A 16,702-nucleotide genomic window follows, 5' to 3' on the forward strand; every position below is an offset into this window, starting at 1 on the left:
CATCTGAACTGATTATAGGCAGTAAACTTTGCCTTTCCCCTGAGATTTTATTTCTATATTGGGCATTCTCTGACTTTAAGTTTGGTCACACCCTCTGTAATCAGGACCGTGGCTCTTCTTACCAGAGAAAAATAGTTTGAAGTAATTTTTTTCGTGATGAAGTAATGTTTTTCTTCTTGGTGTTTGCCCCACATCAAATTTTGGAACTTTTCAAGAGGAAAACATCTTAGGCCATACATACAGTTAGCAAGACCTCTCAGTCCAGTTGAGTACTTGAGTCATTCAGCTCATGTTGAAACCCCACTACAAGGGGTGGGGGTGAGGGGAGGGAGAGCATTAGGACAAATAGCTAATGCATTAGGGGCTTAAAACCTAGACGACGGGTTGATAGGTGCAGCAGAGCACCATGGCACACGTATACCTATATAACAAACCGACACGTTCTGCACTTGTATCCTGGACCTTAAAGTAAAATTTAAAACAAAAACAAAACCCACTACAGATTTCATGTTCTCTCTCTACTTTGTGGCTGTTCATTAGTGCCTGTCCTGAACTTGACATTTTTGTGGCTTGTCTACATGAGAACATTTATCTGTGATAACCCCGTAGAAGTTGCATAGAACATACAAATGCCTCAGATGCAGAGAGAAGTGTGAATTCGCTCCTCACACGTCACAGAGCAGGCAGGCAGATTTTGTTTGTATGAAGTGATTCTGGGTCTTGGCAGCATCAGTAGCATGCAACGACAACAAAAACAAGAAACCAAGGATTAGGGCATCTGAATTTTAACCCTGGCTGGATTTGTAGGTTTCTTTTTTGGTTGTTACTTGTTTTGTTGTTTTGAAACGGTCTTGCTGTGTCACCTGAGCTGCAGTACAGTGGCACAATTATAGCTCACTACAGCCTTAACTTCCTGAGCTCAAGCGATCCTCCCGCCTCAGCCTCCTGAGTAGCTAGGATTATAGACACGTGCCACCATGCCCAGCTATTTTTAATTTTGTTTTTGGTTGAGATGGGGTCCTTTCTGTGTTGCCTCAGTTACCTGGCTGTTTGCTAGTCAACGGTGTTGTGCGTGGTGGCATTCAGTAGAGATGAGAATGTGTAAGTAGAGTGAATGACTAAGAGGTTTTATCTCTGGTTTTTCACCTTTTTTTTTTTTTTTTTTTTGAATACAGGGTCTCACGCTGGAGTGCAATGACATAATCACGACTCATTACAGCCTTAACCTCCTGGGCTCAAGTGATCCTCCCACCTTGTCCACCCTAATAGCTAGGACTACAGGCATGCACCACCATACCTGGCTAATATATTTTTTTTGTCTCTCTATGTTGTCAGGGCTGATTTTGAACTCTCTGGCTTCAAGCAGTCCTCTGGTGTCAGGTTCCCAGAGTGCTGGGATTACAGGCGTGAGCTATCACACCCAGCCATGATTTTTTACTTTTAATTCACCTAAAGGTAGTTGATATGCAGAATGAGAGGAATTAAGTAAAATTTTAGATGACTTAATTTCACATGTTTTCTGGAGACTTTTCTTTCAGAAGATTGTCATCTACTGAAATATTGTGGCTCATATATTTAGATTCTTCATGCTCTCAAATCTAAAATCTTAGTACTGATAAAGCATGGGAAGAAACAATACAAATGGATCTGACTAAAAGTAACATATGTCTTTCTGCGTGAGTGAAGAGGAACTTAAATTTATTTTTGGTCTGGGCGTGATGGCTCACGCCTGTAATCCCAGCACTTTAGGAGGCCAAGGCAAGCAGATCACCTGAGGTCAGGAGTTCGAGACTAGCCTGACCAACACTGTGAAACCTTGTCTCTACTAAAAATACAAAAATTAGCTGGGCATGGGGTGTGCCTGTAATCTCGGCTACTCGGGAGGCCGAGGCAGGAGAATCCCTTGAACCCTGGAGGTGGAGGTTGCAGTGAGCCAAGATTGCGCCACTGTACTCCAGCCTGGCCGACAAGAGTGAGACTCCATCTCAAAAAAAAAAAAATATATATATATATATGTATATATATATATATTTTTAAACAGGAGCAGAGGCAGAGCTGGGAACTGGTTCATCATGCGTGTAGTAATGGAATTTGTTCTGGGCTGGAAATGTCCTCTGAAAATAGAAGTCTAAGTCTCTGTCCTGATATTACTATGTACTAATGAAGGAAAAACCTTTTCTTCTGAAGGAGCATGGCGGCATTTGCAGGGATGTGTGATGGAGGCTCTACAGAAGACGGCTGTGTCGCAGCCTCTCGGGATGACACCACTCTGAATGCGCTGAACACAGTAAGTCTTTTGAAGTCACCCTGAGTGGGAAGACACTTCTTTTTCCCCGAACTGGCTGTAGGAAATGTGTGATGAGTGCGGAGCATGAAGTCGCCTGTAGACTCAGGAGTGAGTTGTGGTCTTGGCTGTGGGGTGCCATGGGGGCTCCAGGCCAGTGATGTGGCACCCGCAGGTTCATTTCCTAATCTGTGTCTGTGCTGCAGGTTTGAGGTGACTCTCAAATAAGATCCTAGTAATAGTACCTGATACTTAACTGAGGCCTCACAAAGCCAAGTACTGTGCATAGAAGATCTTGCTTAATCCTCAAAACCCCCTGTAGGTTCTATTTTTATTTTTATTTTTTACTTTTTATTTTTTTGAGACGAGTCTCGCTCTGGCAGTGGCGCGATCACGCCTCACTGCAAGCTCCGCCTCCCGGCTTCACACCATTCACCTACCTCAGCCTCCCAAGTAGCTGGGACTACAGGCACCCACCACACCCGCTTAATTTTCTGTATTTTTAGTAGAGACGGGGTTTCACCATGTTAGCCAGGATGATCTCCTGACCTCGTGATCCTCCCGCCTCAGCCTCCCAAAGTGCTGGAATTACAGGCATGAGCCACCGCGCCTGGCCTCTAGGTTCTATTATTATCACCTTTTTAGACATAAGGAAATAAGTTGAGAGAGATTAAGTCACAATTTAAGGTCATACCCCCAAGATTGGAATCTAGAAGCCATGCTTTTTTTACTTCACTGTTTCTGAGACCATGTATTTATTTTAAAGCACATGGAGGGATGGGAAGAAGCTAAACTTTTTTGCATAAACTTGTTTTTTATAAAGTATACTTTGGAACATGTTAATATTTTACATGACTATAAAAAGTTTTACAAGAATAATTTCTAAAAAATTAAAAGTAAAATGAAATAAATGAGGCTAATGTTACTGAGTTGGTTGCATGACGTACCATCATAATTACTCATCTACATTAATCCCATAATAAACACACAGCAGCTCAAATAACAACACACTGCTGCAAACCATATGATTACTGAAACCAGTTGTCTTTCGTTCTCTTTGTTTGTTGTTGTTATTTGTTTTGGCCTTAGGCTACATCCCATGGGGCTGTATAGGAATATTAATGTATTTTAAAGTTACATGAAATAATTCCTCTCTATTGTTACTAATGTGAAACCATTAAATCTGAAGAGCTAATGATATTTATGGAATCAATTTCTGATAAATTGATAGTCTGCATGGTCGTGTATGTGTATGTAGGCTGTTGTGTATGAGGCTGAGCACCTCTTTTGATGATTAACCAAATGTCATTTAAGCACCCCTTTGTTCTTTTTTTTTTTTCTTGAGAGGTTACTATAGTTGGAAGAGACTTTCAAGATCATCTGTCCCAGTCTCTAAATAGAAGAATTCAAGGCGGCTAGATCACTTAAATACTGACAATCCCAAAAGTTCCTAACAGAGGGAAGAAAGTAGTCCCCATTCCTGATTTAGAGATCTACTACACAGCTTGCTTTTGAGGAAACATGTAGATAGCTGCGTGATATGGCTGATTTTTATTCCTAGTATAATTAGGTTTCTTGAGTATAACATTTGAGTGGTTTTGCTAGGGATATGCCATTCTCTAAATAAGAGAATGTTTTTTCACATTGTCGTAAATATTGTGTGTTTGTGTACATTCTCACTGATTTGATAGGATAGTGGGGATTTTTTTGTTTGTTAGTTTTAAATACAGAATCTTGATTTAGAGCATGTGATTGAGCCAGAACAGGCATTTGAGATTATTTTACAGATGAGGAAGCTGAAACTCAGAGGTTGATGATACTACTGCCAGTAGAGGCTATGGTAGGTTAGATATGGATGTTTGTGAATTCAGAATACCTTGAAAGTGTGTGTACAAAGAGAAAGTCTTTGAAAGGAACTTTTTTCTGTTGTTGTTGTTGTTGTCGTTGTTTGTTGTTGTTTTTTCTTGTGACAAAGTCTCGCTCTGTCACCCAGGCTGGAGTGCAGTGGCACAGTCACAGCTCACTGCAGCCTTGACCTCCCAGGCTCAAGCGATCCTCCCACTTCAGCTTCCTGAATAGCTGTAGCTGGGATTACAGGCATGTGCCACCGCACTCGGCTAATTTTTGTTTTTGAGACCATCTTGCTCTGTTGCCCAGTCTGGAGTACAGTGACACGGTCTTGGCTCACTGCAGCTTCAACCTCCCAGGCTCAAGCTTTTCTCCCACCTCAGCTTCCCAAGAGCTGTAGCCAGTATCATAGACGCCCACCATCATGCTTGACTGATTTTTTAAAAAAAATTTTGTCAAGATGAGGTCTCACTGTATTGCCCAGGCTGGTCTCAGACTCCTGAGCTCAAGTGATCCTCCTGCCTCGGCCTCCCAAAGTGCTGGGATTACAGGTGTGTGCCACTGCACCTGGCCTTTTTTTAAGTTTTATTTTTTTGTAGAGACATGATCTCACTATGTTGCCAGGGCTGATTTTGAACTCCTGGTCTCAAGTGATCCTCCTGTCTTGGACTCCCAAAATGCTAGGATTACAGGCGTGGGCCACCGTGTCTGGCCAGTTGTTCTCTGTATAAAAGCTTTGTGAAAAAAAATTCTGCTTTCATAACTGTGCTATCAGTTGAATTTTGAATAATGAAGATCTTGCCATATTTAATTAAATGTCTATTTTTGGCACTTCTTGAATGTATATGATTTATCCCCCTTTTTATTCCAAACTCTCTAAGAATTCTGTAGACCATACTTCAGTATAGAAATCATTTTGGCTACTTTTGCCCATGGTTCTTTGTGGCAAGCTCCTTCGGAAGGTTTTGTTAGCACTCCCAGAGATTTTTTTGTTGTACAGTTTTTTTGTTTTTATGACACTGAAACTCTCTAGCCTGACATGGCTCAGGTGTCTTAGGTTATGTGTACATATTTTGTGATGAATTGAAAAGTTATGTGCTGTTTTAATTTTTATACTTCACTGTCGAACTGACTCTGAAAACTTTAGTTGCAAGCATTTTCCTAATGAAAAGTGAATGAAAATATCCTGTGAGAGAGGTTACTTGGATTTTTTACTTCCCTAGAGTAATAGAAGATTTGAGCTGTGTTAAGTAATAAGTTAGAAAGATATATACATTGTTGTATGGGAAGCATTTATTGTTTTCTTAGAGTATAGCATAGATTTAAAACAAGGTTAGGCATTTATCAGTTTAGAAGAAAACTGTGAGTAATTAGTATATATTTCCTGCTTCCTAGGGCAATATAGAACTTAAATGAAATAGGCTATATGGCCACATTAAAGTGTGTTGAACATCCAGTAGGAGTATTTAAATATGAGTACATTTAAATCGTTTCATTTTTAAAACTGCAATTGCTATAGAAAATTTTTGAACTGTCAGTTCTTTTTTGTTTGTTTCTTTGTTTTTTTGAGGCAGGATCTTGCTCTGTTGCCCAGGCTGGAGTGTAGTGGTGGATCACGGCTCACTGCAGCCTTGACCTCCTGGGCTCAAGCAATCCTCCCACCTCAGCCTCCATAGTAGCTGGTACCACAGGTGTGCACTACCATGCCCAGCTGTTTTTCTTGTTTTGTTTTGTTTTTTGTTTTTGTTTTGAGACGGAGTTTTGCTCTTGTTGCCCAGGCTGGAGTGCAATGGCTCGATATTGGCTCACCACAACCTCCCGGGTTCAAGTGATTCTCCTGCCTCAGCCTTCCGAGTAGCTGAGATTACAGGCATGTGCCACCAAACCCGGCTAATTTTGTATTTTTAGTAGAGACAGGGTTTCGCCATGTTAGTCAGGCTGGTCTCGAACTCCTGACCTCAGGTGATCCACCCGCCTTGGCCTCCCAAAGTTCTGGGATTACAGGTGTGAGCCACCGCGCCTGGCCCAACTGGTTATTTTTACTTGTAGAGATGACGTCTCACAATGTTGCCCAGAGCTATCAGTTCTTTATGACAATTATATGGACCTATTTTTTAATCTAAACTCTTAGATTACTTATTTTTATTCTGTTTTTTTTCTTCATTATTAACAAAAGAGATTGCTAGTGTGTAATTTTTGAAACAACTTATTGAGGTAAGATTTATGTATAATAAACTGCTCTGTTTCAAAGTCAAAAATTTGAGGTTTTTTTTCAGATATATAAACCTGTGAAACTACTATAATGTCAAGATACAAAACATTTCCAACACCCTCGAAAGTTGCCTCATGGCCTCTTATAATCGTTTTCTACTTCCAGCCTCAGGTAGCCATTGATGTATTGTGTTTTCAATGGTTTTTTTTTTTTTTTTTTTAATCATTTTAGAGTAGTTTGCATTTCCCAGAATGTTACAGGAATGGAATCATATTGTGTGACTTCTTTGGGCATAAGGATTTTGAGAGCCATTTGTGCTTCATGTATTGATGGTTCATCCCCTTTTTATTGATAAGTATTCCCTTGTATGGATATGCATATTCGCAGTTTTTTCATATTCTTTAACCTGGTGGTGGACATTCTGGTTGTTTATAAGCTTTTGGCCATTATAAGTAAAAGTTTTTTCAGCATTGTTGTATGAGTCTTTATGTTGACATTTATCTTCAGTTCTCTCAGGTAAATACTTGGAGCGGCAGGATTGTTTGTATGTAGGAAGCTCTCTCAGAAACTGTCAAACAGGTTTCTTTTCTTTTCTTTTTTGAAGATGGAGTCTCGCTCTGTTGCCCAGGCTGGAGTGCAGTGGTGCGATCTGGGCTCACTGCAACCTCCTCCTCCTGGGTTTAAGCAATTCTCCTGCCTCAGCCTCCTGAGTAGCTGGGACTACAGGCACATGCCACCACGCCCAGCTAATTTTTTTGTATTTTTTGTAGAGACGGGGTTTCACCATGTTGCCCAGGATGGTCTCGATCTCTTGACCTCGTGACCCACCTGCCTTGGCCTTCAAAAGTGCTGGGATTACAGGCATGAGCCACTGCACCCGGCCTGTCAAACGGGTTTTTTTTTTTTTTTTTTTTTTGAGACGGAGTCTCGCTGTGTCGCCCAGGCTAGAGTACGGTGAGTGGTGTGATCTTGGCTTACTGCAAGCTCCGCCTCCCAGGTTCATGCCATTCTTCTGCCTCAGCCTCCCAAGTAGCTGGGACTACAGGCACCCGCCACCATGCCTGGCTAATTTTTTGTATTTTTAGTAGAGACGGGGTTTCACTGTGTTAGCCAGGATGGTCTCGATCTCCTGACCTCATGATCCTCCCGCCTTGGCCTCCCAAAGTGCTGAGATTACAGGCGTGAGCCAGTGTGCCTGGCCTACAGGTTTCTAAAGTGGTTCCAATTTAGATTCCCATCAGTAGTATGTTACAATTTTACGTCTTTAGCATCTTCACCAAGACTTGGTATTGTCAGTTATTTTTTTAAATTTTATCCATTTTAATGGATGTGTAGTGTGATATCTCATTGAGATTTTATTGGAATTTCCTGACTTAATAGGGTTGAGCATCTTCTCATGTTTTATTGCCCATTTGTTTATCTTTTTTTGTGAAGCATCTGTTCAAATAGTTTGTTTACTTGAAAAAATTGTTTTACAATTTAGTTATAAGGATTTTTTGTTAATATTTCAGGTAGAAGTCCTTTAATATATACATCGGGAATTATTTGTCCCATACCACGACTTTTTTTCATTCTTTAAAAAAATTTTTTTTTCTTTTTTTTTTTTTTAAGTCTCACTCTGTCACCAAGGCTGTACAGTGGAGTAATTATAGCTCACTGTAACCTCAAACTCCTGAGCTCAAGCAATCCTCCTGCCTCAACCTCCTGAGTACCTGGGACTACAGGCTACCACACCTGGCTAATTTTTTTTAGGGTTTTTGTTTGTTTGTTTCTTTCTTTCTTTCTCCTAGAGACAGGGCCTCACTATGTTTCCCAGGCTGGTCTAAAATGCCTGGCCTCAAGTGACCTTCCCACTTCAGCTTCCCAAAATGCTGGGATTAAGACATGAGCCACTGCACCTGGCCTGACTTTTTTTCCTTAACGTTGACTTTAATATATAGTTATGCTGAAGCTTAATAAGTCATTATTTTCCTTTTATGGTACTATCTCTAATTACTCCAAGATTACAAAGATTGTTTCTGTGCTTTATTCTAGAAGCTTTACTTCTTACATTTAGGTCTTTGATTCATTTTGAATTGTGATCCGTTAATTATGGAGTGAAAATTGATTCTCTTCCACACAGATACCTGTTGTTGGAACAGTATTGGTTGGAAAAACTTTTCTCATTTGACTGCCTTGACATTGTTATTGAAAATCAGCTGCTTTTTTATGTTTGGATCTTTTTCTGGATTCTATTCTGTCTCACTGATCGTTATTAGGGCCTCTGTGTTTTGAATACTGTAGCTGTATAGGAAGTCTTGACCTCAGGGGTGTCTTTCTGCTTTAAATGTGATTTTAAAGGTTGCTTTGGCTATTTGAGGTAATTTCCATTTCCATGTAAATTTTAGAATCAGCCTGCCAGTTTCTAATTTTTAAAAAGTCTGGCAGGCGCAGTGGCTCACACCTGTAATCCCAGTACTTCAGGAGGCCGAGGTGAGCAGATCACCTGAGGTCAGGAGTTTGAGACCAGCCTGGCCAACATGGTGAAACCTCATCTCTACTAAAAATATAAAAATTAGCCAGGCATGGTGGCACATGCCTGTAATCTCAGCTATTCGGGAGGCTGAGGCAGGAGAATCACTTGAACCCGGGAGGCGGAGGTTACAGTGAGCTGAAACTGCGCCATTGCATTCCAGCCTGGGCAACAAGAGTGAAACTCTGTCTCAAAAAAATAACAATAATAAAAAATAAAAAGTCTGATGGAATTTTAATTGGGATTCTATTGAATTTATGGATCAGTTTGGGAAATATTGACATCCTAACAATATTGGATCTTCTAATCCATAAATACGATATTTCTCTATTTTTAAAGAAGTTTTCTTTGATTTTTTTTTTATTTAAAAAAAATTTAAAGAGGTCTTGCTGTGTTGTTCAGTCTGGGCTTGAAGTCCTTGGCTCACATGATCTCCTGCTTCAGCCTCCTGAGTAGCTGCGACTACAAGTGCATGCCACCATGCCCAGCTTTCTTTTACTTCTTACGATAAGATGTTTTGGGAATACAGATCTTACAACATTTTGTTAAATTTACTCCTAAGTATTTCCTGTTTGAGGATTCTGTTGTAACTAAAATTTTAATTTCTAAATGGTCTTTGATAGCATAGAAACACAATCAGTTTTTATGTGTTGGCTTTTTTTGGTCCCGCTAAACATCATGTGCAAATACAGTTTTACCTCTTCCTTTATGATCTATGTGTTTTATTTCTTTTTTGTGCTTTATTGCACTTCCTTGAACCTCTGCTACAATACTGAATAGAAGTGATGAGAGTGGACATTATCTTTCTAATCTTAGAAAGTTTTCAGTCATTTACTATGAAGTACAACGCAGTTTTTGTTGTATTTGTTTGTTTTGAGAAAGGGTCTATTGCCCAGGCTGGAGTGCAGTGTAGCAATCTCGAATCACTGCAACCTTGACCTCTCAGACTCAAGTAATCCTCCTGTCTGAGCCTCCCGAGTAGCTAAGACTACAGGGCACACCATCATGCTCAGCTGATTTTAAAATTTTTGTAGAGACAGGGTCTCACTATGCTGCCCAGGCTGGTCTTGAACTCCTAGGCCCAAATGATCCTCCTCAGCTTCCCCAAATGCTGAGATTATAGGTATAAGCCACTGCACCTGGCGTTTTTCTGTTTTTTTAATCAAGTTAGAATGTTCTCTTATATATCCAGGTTGTTGAGTTTTTATTGTGAATCGGCATTGAATTTTGTCAGTTGCTTTTTTTTCCTTCTGCATCTAATGAGATTATTATATGATTGTTATTCTTTATTTTGTTAATATAGTGAATTACACTGATTTCAAATATGAAGGAACTGTTTGTTCCTAGGATGAATCCTACTTGGTCACTATGTACTGTTGGATTCAACTTGCTATTAATTTGTTAAGGAATTTTACATTTGTGTTCATGAGAGATACTGAGTTGTAGTCTTCCTTCTTTGTAATAAGGAGTTTTGTAATAAGAATGTTGGTTTTCATATCAGAATAATGCTCCCTCAAAAAATTAGTTGGGAAATAGTTCTTCCTGTTCTGTTTTCTTAAGATGTTTATAAAGGATTGATATTACTTTCTATATCAAATGTTTGCTAGAATTCACAGTTTAGCCATCTAAATTTTTTTATATAGAAAGTGCTTTTTTTCTTTTCTTTTCTTTTTTTTTTTTTTTTTAAAGATGGACTCCACGTTGCCCAGGCTGGTAATTTGTTTCCTCTTGATCAATATAAAGATGTTTCAACATTACTGATCTTTTCAGAGTTTGGTTTTGTTATTTTTTCCTCTTTGTTTTAGATCTCATTGGTTTCTGTTCTTTATTAATTTTTTCTACCTATTTGGGGTTTAATTTGATCATTTTCCTCCTAGCTTTCTAAAGTGGGATGTTAAATAGCTGATTTTACCACAAATTTTGATTTGTTATGATCTATTATTCTGTTCAAAAAATTTTTTGAATTTTTTGGTGCTTTGACCCATGAATTATTTAATACTAAATTCCTTAATTTCCAGATACTTGGGGCTTCTCTAAGTTTTATTTTTTGGAATGTTATTGATTTCTAATTTAATTTAATTCAGTGGTCAAAGAGTACTCAGTAACATTTCAGTATTTTGAAATCTTTCGAGACTTGTTTCTTGGCTGAGCATGTGATGTATCTTGGTTCATGTTTCGTGTATACTTGTAATCAACTTATACTCTGTAGTTACTGGGTGTGCTGTTATGTAGGTGTCAGTGGTTGATGTTAGTATTCATATCTTATACTAATTTTTTTTTCGGCTAGTGGTATGTTACTGAGAGACATGTATGAAAGTCTTCAATAGTGATTGGAGGCCAGGCACGGTGGCTTACGCCTGTAATCCCAGCACTTTGGGAGGCTGAGGTGGATGGATCACAAGGTCAAGAGATTGAGACCATCCTGGCCAACGTGGTGAAACCCCATCTCTACTAAAAATACAAAAATTAGCTGGGTGTGGTGGCGCATACCTGTAGTCCCAGCTACTCAGGAGCCTGAGGCAGGAGAATTGCTTGAATCTGGAAGGCGGAGGTTGCAGTGAGCCAAGATTGTGCCACTGTACTCCAGCCTGCCAATAGAGTGAGACTCCGTCTCCAAAAAAAAAAAGTGATTGTAGAGTTGGTTGTTTCTCCTTTTGATTCTGTTAATTTTTGCTTCATATATTTGAAGTTGGTTATTAGACACATGAACACTTAAAATATTTGTGTCTTTCTCTGTCTTTTGACCCTTTTACCTTTCTGCTGTAACCATCTTTGTGTCTACTAGTATTGTCTTGAAGTCTATTTTGTCTAATATTAATACAGCCACTATAGTTTTCTTATGCTTGTTGTCTGCATGGTACATCTCTTTACAATTTCTTACTTTGAATCTTGTTTTTTCTTTGTATTTAAGGTAACATCTCCTGTGTTCTTTAGTTGTTTCATGCCTTTTTATCCAGTTTGGCAAGCTCTGCCTTTTGTTTGGAGTGTTTAGTCTGTTTTAATTTAATGAAGATGGTTTTCAGGTTATATAAAACTTTAGCCATATGTCTTTTTTTTGAGACAGAGTTTCGCTCTTGTCGCCCAGGCTGGAGTGCAATGGCGCGATCTCCACTCACCACAACCTCCGCCTCCCAGGTTCAAGTGATTCTCCTGCCTCAGCCTCCCAAGTAGCTAGGATTACAGACATGCGGCACCACACCTAGCTAATTTTGTATTCTTAGTAGAGACAGGGTTTCTCCATATTGGTCAGGCTGGTCTCGAACTCCCGACCTCAGGTGATCCGCCCGCCTCGGCCTCCCAAAGTGCTGGGGTTACAGGCATGAGCCACCAGATCCGGCCCACATTCTTAATAGTAGAGGCCTCATTGAAGAATCACAGAGGTAGTTAATAAATATCTTATTTTCATGGCCACATGACTTGCTACTTTTGGTCCAATGGTGAACTGGCAGATAGTTCAGGAAAGTTGTTCTTTGTTTGTTCATTTATGTTAACGTGTATTTCTTATCTTTTCATACATAAGAAACAGCTTTGTACTGCTGTAGAGGAAGAAGGTGTAATAAACACGTTGGCCTCTCTCATTAGGAAAAGAGGGATTTCTTAGTAACATTGGGCGTATTCCTTTTTGTATGTAGCAATGATATGTTTTATTTTATTTTAATATTTCAAATGTGAACACCTATAAATGTAAAATTGTTTTATTTGGCTGGGCACAGTGGCTCACGCCTATAATCCCAGCACATTGGGAGGCCAAGGTGGGTGGATCACCTGAGGCTGGGAGTTCCATACCAGCCTGGCCAACACAGTGAAATCCCATCTCTACTAAAATTACAAAACATAGCTGGGCATGATGGTGGTGCCTGTAATCCCAGCTACTTGGGAGGCTGAGGCAGGAGAATGGCGTGGCCTGGAGGCAGAGTTTGCAGTGAGCTGAGATGGCGCTACTGCACTCCAATCTGGGTGACAGAGCGAGACTCCATCTCAAAAAAAAAAAAAGGTTTTATTTGTATTTTATTTGTATTTTTATATATTAAATATAAGCTTATGTTAAATATGAAGAAGTAATAGTGTTTCCCCAGAAAGATCTTGTGTGGAAATATTTCTGTGTGTGTTTCCTCATACACTGTTTGCATTAGGCTCATCTGAACACTTGTAGCTGACATATAATTTGTAAACATCATGCTATATAACATGTAGATGATCTGTCTTATCCTAATGGGGTTAATTTAGCCACCTTTGAGTGCTTACATTTATTTGGCCATTTACAAAATAGATCTTTATATTCCTACTTAGAAACTGCAGAAAAGCCCCATTGTTTGAGAGTAAGGTTTTCTAGAATATATCATGCCAACTTATTTTTACTAAACTGATGTTGGATTTCCTTCTTTGGGCTCAGGTATCTTTCCAGGTTTCTAATACAATTCAAATTATTTAGGTTTTTCTTTCTCAGTAATTATTGCCATTTTCTCACCAACACTAAACATAACTATATATTCACTGTATGTAAGTAAAATTTATAATCATGCAACAAAGATTTCACCTCCGCCTGGACAGTTTTATTCCTTGAGATATGGGCGGCTTTTAGACATTACATAAACTCTTCATGTATTCAAGAGAGCGCATGTTTGTTTGCTTATTTATTTATGCACACCCACATCTCCTTCAACAAAGAATTCAAGGCTCCCAGCGGCTTCATAGTTTTTCATCTCTGGTCTATAAATATCCCTATTTGTTAACTATTGAGTATTAATTATTTGTGTTTTCTAACCCTAGTCTGATGCTAAATGATTGTTGAATGATTGAATAGATAAATCAAGTTCAAGTTCATATCACACTTGATCATCCAGAAATTGATGTTAGGAAGTTGGCATAGCAGAATATGCAGATAACCCTATTCTAGGGATCATTTTCATTTCTCTTTTATTCTAAAAAATTAAGTCCATAGAATTTTTGTCAGATTTTTTGTTTGTTCATTATAAATGGCCTTCGCTAGAGTATCTGGACCTGGATTAGCTTTGCAGTTCTTATGACTTGCATGTGGAATATTTCTCAGCTCCCAAATAAGGCATTGCCAGGAGGCCCTTTCATAAGTTTTCCCTAAGCATGTGAGAGGAGCCTTCTGACATTCATTCCATACCCACACCCTTTACTTAAATGTTTCTATCCAGATGAGTCAACATTAAATGGTTAATGTGTGCTGGCTTGGGTTAAGGTAAGATGGGTTTTCTTGTCGTTCAGGATTTTTTATTTGTTGTTGGAAAGTCTAATGGGTAAAGCTGATATGCTCTATGATTTCTTATTATGGAAATCCAATACATTTCAGAACAGCACCTCATATAAATCAGCCTTGACAGGCACTGTTGCCAGTGTTTTATTTATGTAATAACAGGATATTGAAGTCAACAGAATGTTGTACTGTTAATTATAGCATTAGTGAGGATGCAGGAAAAGATCATGCAGTTGAGGTTTTCTGGTATAACCAAGACCTTTTCAGCTGATTATTAGCATAATAATATATAATTTTCAACTTTTATTTTTTGTACTTTGATCAATTAGAAACATTTTGAGCTATTGTTTTGAAAATTAAGTGTTTAGGTGTTCACCTATGTGGCTTCCTTTGGGCTGAGAAATTCATAAATTCACTTCTAAAGTTCCATGTAACAACATTTTAACACAAATTGTGTGATTTAATTTTTGTCTTTTTTTTTTTTTTTTTTTTCTTTTTTTGAGACAGAGTCTCGCTCTGTCACCCATGCTGGAGTGCAGTGGCACCATCTTGGCTCACTGCAAGCTCCACCTCCTGGGTTCACGCCGTTCTCCTGCCTCAGCCTCCCAAGTAGCTGGGACTACAGGCGCCTGCCACCATGCCTGGCTAATTTTTTTTGTATTTTTAGTAGATGGGGTTTCACCATGTTAGCCAGGATGGTCTCGATCTCCTGACCTCGTGATCCACCCGCCTCGGCCTCCCAAAGTGCTGGGATTACAGGCGTGAGCCACCGCACCCGGCCTATTTTTTGTCTTGTTTGAATGAAATGGCTTTTAAAATTTAGTACTTTGTTTCTTTTTAGATAATCTGTGGCTTTATTTGAAGTCAAACTTTATACCCCGCTTTCTTCTTTTCCCTAAACATGAGAGAGAGCATTATCTAAACTTCTCTGGGGTGGATGGGGAGATAAAAGGCCAATTACATGAGCACCCTCTGATAATGGTACCTTCCCTACTTACTGTCATGGAAAAGGCTTGATGCAGGCTTTCTTCGTTGGCCTTGGTCCTAATGCAGCCCTCCACAGCCGTGGTTCTTGCTTCACCTGCCTCGTAACCACTCTTGTTTCTTAAGGCATTCCTTTCTTTTTTTCTTTATATAACAGCTTTATTAGGATAACATTCACCCATTCAGAGTGTGCAATTTTATGGCTTTTAGTATATTCACAGAGTTCTGCAACTATCACCACAATCTGTTTTAGAAAATCTTCATCACCCCAAAAAGAAACCTTGTTCCTATTAGCAGTCACTCCCCATTTTCATTTCCCAACCCTAGGCAACCACTCATCTGCTTTTTGTCTCTATAGATATGCCTATTCTGGACATGGCATATAAATGGCATCATATAATAAGTGGCCTTTTGTGACTGCTTTCTTTTACTGAGGGGGTACTGTTTTCAGGCGTCATCCATGTGATGGTATTAGCCATTTTTATATATTACCATTTTATTTATCCTCCTGGTCTGCTTTGCCTGTCATTTAAAATGTGGCACCTGCACTAAGCAACACTCCTCAGGTCTGATCAACATAAGGTGACCCGGGGATACCCGTCAGTTATCCCAAAAGCTCATCTTCTCAGTGCAGTCTCAGCTTATAAGAATGTGTGCTCATCACATTCTTCTTAGTCCTGTGTTGTAGTCTTGTTATGTTTCATTTTTCCTTGTATATTTGCTTTTGATAAGCCATTTATTTCCCACCCTGAGCTTTTCCACTGAATTTTGAGCCAGTCATAGGACCTTAAGTTCATCACTATTAATTTTATTTTTTTAGGTATCAACTATTGGTCAGCTTCCTGATTTTATTAATAAAAACAATAAAATTGCAATGTATTTGTGGTCTGAGTATTTATATGCTAGGCAAAAGTTTAAGTGCTTTTTATGAATGAATTCATTTAATCTTCATAACAATTCTGTGAGGCAAGTGTGGTTATCATCTAAAAATTAATAAGCACACTTATTTATATACACACTATATACATAACTATTTAAACTTGGTTTAAATTGAGGCCAGTGGCTTATAGCGTCTTCTTGAAATGTCTGGTTAATCGGGCTGGGTGCGGTGGCTCACGCATGTAATCCCAGCACTTTGGGAGGCCAAGGCAGGCAGATCACGAGGTCAAGAGATTGAGACCATCCTAGCCAACATGGTGAAACCCTGTCTCTACTAAAAATACAAAGATTAGCTGGGTGTGGTGGCGTGCTCCTGTAGTCCCAGCTACTTGGGAGGCTGAGGCAGGAGAATCACTTGAACCCAGGAGGTAGAGGTTGCAGTGAGCCGAGATTGCGCCACTGCACTTCAGCCTGGTGACAGAGCGAGACCCTGTCTCAGAAAAAGAAAGAAATGTCTGGTTAATCTGTAATTTGGAGGATTTGCTGTTCAGCCAATCAGAAATCCTTCATGCCACCGCTTTTCCTGCATCTCCTTCCTGTTTCCGAGGTGCTCAGCAGGGACTAAGGAATGTGATTCAGCTTTTACTTTTGTTTGGCATAAGTTAGAAAGTTCATTTACTCATTTAAGAAACTTCTTTATCAGATGATTTTTTGCCATGCTAAAGAGTGGTAAAATGTTTTGAGATATATGTGGTATTT

The 16,702-nt window shown here is 39.2% G+C and overlaps 1 protein-coding gene across 14 annotated transcripts in view; it reads left to right on the plus strand.

Moving 5' to 3' along the window:
- Positions 1-16,702, plus strand: part of RERE (arginine-glutamic acid dipeptide repeats) — a 467,189-nt gene that overhangs the window by 322,527 nt on the left and 127,960 nt on the right. For all 14 annotated transcript variants that reach the window (XM_063631886.1, XM_055262461.2, XM_063631890.1 and 11 more), the window contains one exon: positions 2,188-2,287. In XM_063631886.1, the coding sequence (XP_063487956.1) occupies positions 2,188-2,287 (100 nt within the window). The remainder of the gene's footprint in view (positions 1-2,187; positions 2,288-16,702) is intronic.

The sequence above is a fragment of the Symphalangus syndactylus genome, chromosome 22 (assembly GCF_028878055.3).
Source record: "Symphalangus syndactylus isolate Jambi chromosome 22, NHGRI_mSymSyn1-v2.1_pri, whole genome shotgun sequence".
Lineage (NCBI taxonomy): Eukaryota > Metazoa > Chordata > Mammalia > Primates > Hylobatidae > Symphalangus > Symphalangus syndactylus.